The 9628-nt window shown below is 49.3% G+C and overlaps 1 protein-coding gene across 9 annotated transcripts in view; it reads right to left on the bottom strand.

The window, feature by feature from the left end:
• Positions 1-9628, bottom strand: part of MAD1L1 (mitotic arrest deficient 1 like 1) — a 473404-nt gene that overhangs the window by 126958 nt on the left and 336818 nt on the right. For 8 of the 9 annotated variants that reach the window (XM_003795495.3, XM_012808713.2, XM_023516517.1 and 5 more), the window contains one exon: positions 2465-2672. In XM_003795495.3, the coding sequence (XP_003795543.1) occupies positions 2465-2672 (208 nt within the window). Of the gene's footprint in view, positions 1-2464; positions 2673-8676; positions 8762-9628 lie in introns of those variants that run through there. The other variant, XM_023516520.1, reaches the window with a different exon arrangement.

The following is a 9628-nucleotide window of genomic DNA, read 5'->3' as shown; positions in this document are numbered from 1 at the left end:
TTGTTTCCCTGAGTCTGTTCAGTCACTCAACCTTTCAGCCACCTACTTTCTAGACTCCAAGTATGCTGCTATACTCTCTCTCTGATTTCTGAGGGGGTGGGCAACGGGGCACAGACTGAGTCCAATCTTTCCATCGACCTGGCCTCCCACTGGGCTCTGTCACAGTGTGCCTCCTTGACTGGCCTGGGCCTCTGCTTACATACCCCTTCCCATCTTCTAGGCAACCCTGTCCCTGACTTCTTGAGACAGATTTGAGAGCCTCTCCTGTCCCCTCTAGTATGAACACTGTCACAGCCAGACTCCAAGCCTTGTGTACCCAAGATGGAACACAGAGACTGGTTGACAGGATAGATGAATAAATAAATATATAAATGAGCAAACAATCAAGGGACCTATCTATTACATTTGATGCTGGTAAGGGAATCTTCCAAGAGTGATTCTGCAAATCACTCAGAGGTTGCATTTTCTACTCTCAAATTTGCTAGGACACAAAGACAGCACAGGCAGGAGGGGGAGCCATGGCCAGAAGGACTGGAGGACTTAGGGATTCAGGCCTGCACAGCCTCAGGGGAGACTAGCAGCCTATGTGTGTAGGAAGAGGTGGTCATGAAAGAGAGGCCTGCCCCTTCTCTTGCCTTTATTTCCTCCCTAGGCTACTGAGAAAGAGGGTTAATACCTAGCTGGTTGCCCACAGAGCCTATTTCCAGCTAGTAGGGCACCCCCACTCATGGCCTATTCTTCCATTGAGCCTGGACCTATGCAAGGGGTCTGCAGCATGTGGGCTGGCACAAGAAGCCTCCTTGTGCAGCCCTAGGGAAGGTTCTCAGGGAGACCTGATCCTGCTAATGAACCAGTATCCAGGCCTCTGTGTAGGTGCCCTAGTCCCATGCAGCTGAGGCTGATGAGACCTAAAACGTGAGAGGTACAGAGAACTGAAAAGCCCAAGAACCACTTGAATGGTTAAGGACAGTAATTTTCAACTGGTATGCCGAGACATTGTGTGCCATGAAAAATTTTAAAGATTAATTAACTTATTTTTGAAAGAAGTTCAAAGCACAGGAAGTATATTCTTTTTTTGATCAAGATAATAATTTAAGTGTGCCATGGAAGTTTTAACTAGAAGTTCAAGTGTGCTGTGAGATACAAAATGTTGAAAAACACTGGGTTAGGACACAGCAGCTCCTAGAGCTGGGATGCAGCCACTCCACTCAAGCTGGCTGACCCCAGAACCCTTGACCTCCTCACAATCACGTCAGGCATCCAGCCTTACGGTGTACCAGGCCTTATGCCTCAGGAGTTTGGGGACACTGCCTTCAGGTGTTCTAAAAAGGTCCACAGTGAGAACAAATGGGAGCGAGGCATGGTTCCACCTAAGACTCACCTGACAGGGAGAGCCTACCCCACAGGTCAGTGTGAGCTCAGCACTGTGGGAAGGAGGCCACACTACTGCTGCCCAGCCCTTCTAGCTTGACTCTCCAGGGGAATGCCCACTGCCAATACAGGATGAGATGACAAACACATGGAAAGGAAATAAGAAAGGGCTTCATCGGATGAAAAGTCACCCAGAAACAAGTACGAGATGCACGTGTCAGGAGAACAGCAGCCCACAGCCTCCTGCCCCAGATGACCCTGCAAATACCCCCAAGGGTGAGGCAGCAAGAGCAGTGGCCACACTCAGGAACAGGGGTGTCAGGGCTGTACTTCCAGCTGCTGTGGAGGGCCTAAGGCCCAGGTCGTGGGTAGGGCCAGGTGTTCTTGATAGCAGAGTGAATGGGGGTCCAGACTGTCCAAAAAAGCTCTGGGGTCTCATAGACCCCGGGCCACTGCACTGACAGATCTACGTGTGTCTTCAGCTGCAGAGTGGACACAGCAAGGGCAGGACCTGGTGGTTTTAAGAGTCCTGGGAGACTGGGAGTGAGCAGAAGCAACCTCACTGCACTATGTTGAAGGGGATAGGCCACATGTCCAAAGGCCATTGCTCTGATTTATAGACCTGGAGGGCAAAGGTGAGAGATGCCATCCTGGCCTGGCCTTACTTCTCCCTGAGATGCTGCAGGCCTTTGGGCTCCGTGAAGTGTACTTAGACCGGTGAAAGATGGCCCCTATTTTCACAGAGTATTGGATTTACTCGTGATTAATGGGCCACATATAAACTGATAAATGATACTAATTTGTTTTAGGGGGTCTGAGAAGACTTCAGACACCTGTTTCTCTACTGCTGCCTGAATTATTTTGGCTACCTTCAGACTAAGATGACTAAACCTACACAGGCCCTCAAAGAAGCAGTGCCTCTCTATGGGCTCCATACCAGGACACTCTGCCCCCACTATCCACAAGGCCCAGCTGCTCACAGGGAAAGACAAACTGCGTGGTGATCACACTGCCTCCACATAAAGGACAGACACACAGACACCGAGTCTGCCCTGGCAGGTTGTGCAGGTGACCTGCCTATGCAGGGGCCTACCTGCCACCTCCTTGGATGACGGCAGACATGCGGCAGCCTCGAGGTCAGCAGGGATGGGGCCTCCTCTCTCCAGGGCATGCACCAGCCCCCGCAGCCGCTCACACTCTGCCTGCAGCTGGTCTCGATCCTCGCGCAGGCGCTGCCTGGCCACGCTGGCAGGGTTCAGGCTCATATGCAGCACTTTAGTCCTGTTCCGGTCAAAGTCACCCTGCACAAAACACATGGTACAGGGTCACCACGCCTGGGACCAGTTTGAGAGGCTTCTGTGAGCAAGAAACAAACTAGAGATCCATTTGACACCTGGACCCTGATTGTGAGAACCAAGAAATTCTCAGGAGGGGATCTGTGTTCTGAACCATGAAGCCAGTGAGTCTCAGCCCCTCTGTGCTTGCTGTGGGGGTTGGGAGAGCCCTTGTACCTCTCCAGTTTCTGCTCCTTCCACACCAAGGTGAGGAGGTGCTGTCACTTGACTAGAGGAACACCTGTGAGGTGCACCTAGGGAGAAAACAGCACATTCTCCCCACCCCTACGTCCCCATTGGTACTGACCCTGCCCTCTGACACTGTAGGTCCTCTGCACACACAAGGGATTAAAGAACAACTTTAGGAACAAATTGTGATGATGCACATCTCTGTAGAACACGCCATAGTCTCCCCACCCTCTGCTGGCAAATACTGTATGACTAGGCCCTGCCGATCCCACACCATGGCTCAGGGAGGCCTCCTGTCACTCCTCTGTCCTTGAGTCTGTAAGAACCCATGAACCACGGAAGCAGAACCATAATACGACACAACTCTATCGCTTAGAATGGCTTTTGATTTGCAGAAAGATAGAGAAGACAAATGTAGTGCACTGCCACATAAGGGCTGCATGTTGGGCACTGATATCAGCTAGAGGCCACACTCCTTCACATGACCTGGGATCCCACTTGGCATGTGGTCATGTCTGTTGCAGTTTTCAGTGTAATGTCCCTCTGCTGGGTCTGTCTGATGTTCAGTTGTGGTGAGACAGGGATGTGGGCCTGGAAGGACAGAGAGGTGAAGCATCTGTACTGACTCACCCCGGCTGGCCAGAACACCTGCTGGCCTGTCTTTCAGGCTTTCCCTTTGCTGTGCTGCTCTCCTCTCCATTTCTATGCAGTACTCTCTGGAAGTCACTCTACACACCACTCACACTACTGGGGAGATGGGCTCCTAGATGAGGGCAGATGCTGTAGACAGTATTTGGAATTTTTCTATACTGGATTTATCCTCTTTCCTTCCAGTTCTTTCTTAACACACTTATTAATATATTATTGACTTATGGATTTTATTTTATACTTTGTATTATAATCTAGTACTATTTTACTCCAGTTTAGGTCACTGGGAGTTGTTTTTTTAAAGATGCAGGGTCTCGTACCCCAGAAGTGCATTAATGCACATAGTTACCATTCAATAAAAAAAAAAAAAAGATGCAGGGTCTCACACTCTGCCCCCTAGACTGGAATACAGTGGCCCAATCACAACTCACTGTAACCTCGAGCTCCTGCCCTTGAGTAATCCTCCTTCCTCAGCCTCCTGAACTGCTGGGACAAGGGCACAAGCCCCTTGCCTGGCCATTGGGAGTACTTTCTGGTGGCTCCTGGATTCCTTTGACATAACCTGGGCAATGTAGGTGTCTTTGTTTTGAGTATTTCTAGCACTAGAAGATGCTCCAGGCTCATCTGTGTATTTCTTGTGTCTATCCTAGAATTAGCTATTTCACCAATGAGCCTTGGAGAACAGCATTTAGAATCGATGATTTGGGTGCTAGGTGTCCTTATTCCTGCAAATGTGGTGCTGCTTCTGGGCCACATGGCTGGCATAGAGGAAGCTGTGTGTGTACACACATGTGACTGCTTCTGTATGTGGTCATCTGTGTCTAGGCTGAATTCATAGTGACCCATAGTGATGGGTCATAGAGATGGCTGACCCATCACCACATAGGCTGACCTGCAAGCCCCACTCCAACACCCACCACCCACTTACTAATCACTAATTTCAATGTCTACAAGGGAAGGATCAGAACTATTAGCCTGGCTCTGATACATACTTTATCAACTAAAGCATAGTGCTTGGGGAGTAAGTAGGGACCAGAGGGGTCATAAATCTGAGTATAAGAGATAAAGCAATAACCTTTTAAAGAACCCACAAGAGAACATCTTCGTGACTCTGGAATAGACAAAGATTTCTTCAACACTTGTTAGAAAGTACTAAGCATAAAAGAAAATAAAGAATACAATTGAACTTACAAAAATTAAGGACTTCTATTCATCAAAATAGTGAAAAGGCAAGTGCAGAGAAGATGATATTTGAAAGTCACCTGACAAAGGATGTAGATCTAGAATTCATAAAAAACTCAAAAATAAATAAGAAAATGTCAGACAACTCAATATAAAAATAGGCAAAAAATGTGAACAGACATTTCATGAAAGAATATATCCAATAAGCTGGTGAACACATGCAAAGGTGTTTGAACTGATCATCAGAGAAATGGAAGCCAGTACTTCAGCAAGGCAACCTAGGTTTCCCCTAGACTGCATGGCAGGCTGGTGGCAGATGGAAAATGCCACATCCAGGTAAAGACACAGAGCCCTAACTACAACCCGTAAGAATGTGAACTGGCACAACCACTGTGAAAGACTATTCCTTGAGCGAAGGGCTAGGCCAAGGTGAGCATCTGTGGGGTTCCCTGGCCACCAGCTCTCTTGGGCCAGCCCTAGTGGATAGGGCAAAGGGAGAGAATAGTGTCAGAGCACTCAGGGCCCTCATGGGGGCACCATACGCAGATTAGGCCAGTCCTAGATCTCGATATAGGAAAGGCCTTGGGCAAGGACAGAATCTGTGAGGCACAGGCCCCCAGAGCCAGGGTGCAGCTCCCACCAAGCACCCTAGGAGATCCTCTATGCTTCTAATTATGTGGAGCAGCTAAGCATTGACCACTGGGCCCAGATGCCAACAGCCTCTGCAAATGAAGGATGCCACACACGAGTCAAGCCAGCACCTGTCACACAGCTCTGTTGGTGGGGGACAGAGGGCACCTCAGTGCGACAACAGAAGCCAGCAACAGGAAGCTGCTGGGTCTGCAGACGGCCTACTTGGCCTCTTTTTTGTGCTCCCTCAGAAGGAGGGAAGAGGGAAAGAAAGGCCATCCATTCAGGTTGTGGTAGAGAGGTGCAAGCCCTGCCTGGGGCCTGGGACAAGGGAGGAGGCACCGAGCCGTGTTCGTGAGGCTTCACAGTTTTTCTGAGAATTTTGTAAAACCCCCAAAGGATGAAGAGATATCTTGTAACTCCAGTTGAATCACAGATTTTCAGGGTTGAAAGGAATTGTTATTTTATCCAATTTTAACAGTCTGAGATAATTCAGTGTTTGAAATCCATCCACCCAAGCAGCAGGGAGTCCCTGTGACGGTGGTGGGACCAGCACTTGTTTTGGGGGGCCTTTGTGGGCTGAAGAAGCATCTCAACCACACTCACCAACCTGCAGGTTCTGGGGCCAGGAAGGACACAGGAGAGGGTGAGGACCAATGTTCCTGTCAGAGCCAACAGCCTCTGTCCTGACTAAGGTCTTGCGTTTGCAGCAAGACACAGCCACAGACTGGCACTCATGGAAACACAAATCAGAATGTCAAAGAATGTGTACCAAAATATTCTTTTGATTTTTCTTCAACCCCTTAAAAATGTAAAAGCAATTCTTAGTTTATGGGCTATACAAAAATGTATGGCAGGCCAACTGGTGGGGGCCAATCTGTGGCCCCTGTGACAAGCACAAGGTGGCCTGCCAGCATGCATAGTTCCTTCACAGTTACTGATCCTCGCCAGGACTCAACCCTGGCAGTCTCCTGAGAGCAACCTTTCAGCAGGGCATAGGGCACAGGAGCACAGTGGCCATCCTGAAGGCTGCCCAGCATGGCCTTGGGCCAGCGCAGTCCTGTACAGGCCTCAACAGCCTTCACCCAGTAGGCGTGGTTAGGCACAGGTGGAGGCAGGAAGCTCAGCACCACCTCACCTGGGCAGGCCTTGTACCCAAGTGTGGCAAGCTCCAGGTGGAATGTTGCCATGGAAATGTCTAGGCTGGTGGGCAGGATGAAAGCCATTAGCTCCCACCTTGGACCAGGGTTCCTGGTGACTGGCCCATGGAATGATGTTGACATTGACAAAAAACTTAAGGTCCAAGGTCAAGAACTTAAGGTTCTGGAATGATGTTTACATTGACAAAAAACTTAAGGTCCAAGAAAAACTTCTGTGTACTAGTTCAAAGGTAAATGGGGGAGACAGCAAGGTTTACCAAACCCAATAGAATAAAGGCAAAACTGAGAAACTAGGGGGAAAAAATTACACCCCTGTAAAATATACAGGGCACTAAAAAACCCACCCAGAGGCAACAGGGTATCTACATGTGATCAGTGACCGTGGCTGACGTGGTTTGGGTGGTGGAGAGCGGGGTCACCATCCCTACCCCCAAATGGCACAGCTGACTGAGCCTGGTCTGGCTGGCTGAGGTGAGGTCTGCCCAAAGACACTGTGTCCTTGTCCTTGTTAGTGCCAAGAACCCACCAGGTCAATAGTGGGTCAGAACACAGATTCCTCATCTGTGGTCAGGGTCAGGGCCAGGGCCAGACTGCCTCTGCACTGCTGATGACAGCTATGAAGATGCTCAACTCCCACCTCTGGGTGATATGCATAACTCACACCTTGGGAACACTGAAGATTGCAAGAACATCAGGTACTGGGGCCCTCCGTGGGCTGTAACTTTTTGTATTGGCATTCACTATGCCTGTAAATTGGTTGGACTTTCCTTACCCATGCCTGGAGAAGGCAGGGCCCCTAGAAATAACATGGGAAGAACTGGGACCCAGGATGGGTAGATTGGGCTCTGGGCTCTTTCCTGTAACTTGGAGCCCAGTTCTTGGCCAACCTGGGTTCATTTCTACCATCCTTCCTTTATTCTACCTACCCATCCATCTACCCATCCTCCATTCATGTTCTGCCTATATCTACCTGGCTGGCCCTCTGAACCCACAGGTCTACATGGAGGAGTAGCCCAATCATAGGAGGTGCAGCAGAGGGACCTGCGGGGTTAATCAGCAGGTGGAGGAGACACTCTTGGACCTTCTAGGAGGAGGCACACCTGAGTCCCCAGGTGGACTAGGCCCTTGGGCCTAGCCGAGATAGAACTGTGCCTTAAGGTGGAGGCTGAGTCCTACCTGAACTGCTGAACTGCTAGGCTGCTGCCATAACCACAGCCTGGTAGCCACACAGGGCAGCTCTATGTGTTAGCACTTTCATGTGACAAGTAGTTTGTTGGGCACTAGATCATATAGCCCCCAGCTCCAGGCTCTTCATGACCCAGATTTGCCCTGTAGGTCCTATTCCTGATGCTGAATTGCTCCTCTTCCCAGACTGAGTCAGTGCCCAGGGGCAGCCACGGTTCCCAAACCCACTCTAACTTCTGTCTTTATCTATGATGCCCACCCCAACCCACTGGATCCCTCGAGGTTTCTTGGTGTCCAGGCACCTCTCAGCACACAGGATACTCAACTAGTATTGTTTATAAACCATCTCCCTACAGGCTGTTAACTCTTTAAAGATGATATCTGCCTGTCCCTCGCTTGAGTATAAACATAGTGTCTGAAAGGCCATGGCAGGCCCAGAACCCCAACCCCACTGCAGAGATGGAACAGGTGAGCCATACCTCTGCCTCAGTCTTGCACTAAATGACAGGCCTGGAGGTTGGGGCCTGGAAGGCCCAATACAACCAACTAAGCTAAGCCGCTCTGAAGGCTCCTATGTCTGGGAGCAAGTCAGCATCTTAGAGGCCAAGTCACGGTCTCACAGCAAGGGACATTCAAGATAGCCCTGCAGTATCGATATGCTCTGGAGGTACAGCCTGCGCTAAAGCAACCCTAGGGATCAAGCCTACCTCATTTCTGTTCAAATCAAAGAGAGACCTAAAGGAGGATGCTCCAGTGCCATCCTCTGCTTCTGCGCTGCCTCTGCCTAGGTAAAACAGAAAAGAAGGACCAAGTCTGATGCTACCAATGGCAACTGCTCCCAGGGCTGCAGCTGCTCTGCTGCCACCCAACATGTCCCAGGGCATGGGGACAGGTAAGAAGAGGGCTAAAGGGATCATGATGGTAAAAGACAAGTGCATTGTGAACCCTGACACTTTCTTGCTGTAGTAGTTACTCACAGGAACTGGGCGAGTCCATGTGGCCTGCTGGCTTTGTGGGCTACACAGTCTCTGTGCCATGCTCATCTCTGCCACTGCAGTGTGAAAGCTGCCATGGATAAGACATAAAGAAATGAGCACTGCTATACTCCAATAAAACTTTATTTATAAAATCAGTCTATGGGATCTAGTTTGTGATTTCTAGAACTGGGAGAGCAAAGGTCCTCCCAGGGGGATATGCAGGGCAGGCACCCAAGTGCTCTGCGTCCAGAGACCTGTTTCTAGGACAGCCTGAGTGCCAAGAAGAGAGGGGGAATGGCCCCGAGTCTACAATGAATGGCACCGACTCGTATGCCCAGATGTCCCAACAGAAGCCAAAACACCCTTCAAAATGCAATGAAACATTGTTGGAAGAAATTAAACTAGATCTAAATAACTGGGAAAACATTCCATGTCTAAGGGTCTGAAGACTTACCATTATTAAGATGGCAACACTACCCAAGCTGGTCTACACGTTCAACACAAGTCTACCAGCTCTCCTTGCAGAAATGCATTAGGTGATTTTAAACTTCACAGGGAACTGCAAGTGCTCAGAACTGCCAAAGCAATCTTAAAAAGGGAGAACCAAGTAGGAAGACATATGCCTCCTGATATCAAAACTTACCACCATAATCAAGACAGTCTGGGCACTTAACTAAACTGAAAAGCTTCTGTATAGCTAAGGAAACAACAACCAAAGTAAACTGACAACCTTCAGAATGGGAAAAGATATTTGCACATTATGAACAGGACAAAAACTTGATGACTAGGATCTACAGAGAACTATAATTAATCAACAGAAAAAGACCCAGTAATCCCCTATATCACTGGGAAAGACACAGGAATAGAACTTTCTCTAAAGAAGACAGATGGGCTCGGCGCCTGTGGCTCAAGTGGCTAAGGCGCCAGCCACATACAACTAAGGTGGCGGGTT

This window comes from Otolemur garnettii, unplaced genomic scaffold, assembly GCF_000181295.1.
Source record: "Otolemur garnettii isolate 467f Iridium unplaced genomic scaffold, OtoGar3 scaffold00092, whole genome shotgun sequence".
NCBI lineage: Eukaryota > Metazoa > Chordata > Mammalia > Primates > Galagidae > Otolemur > Otolemur garnettii.
This window is presented reverse-complemented; position numbering and strand designations above follow the sequence as displayed.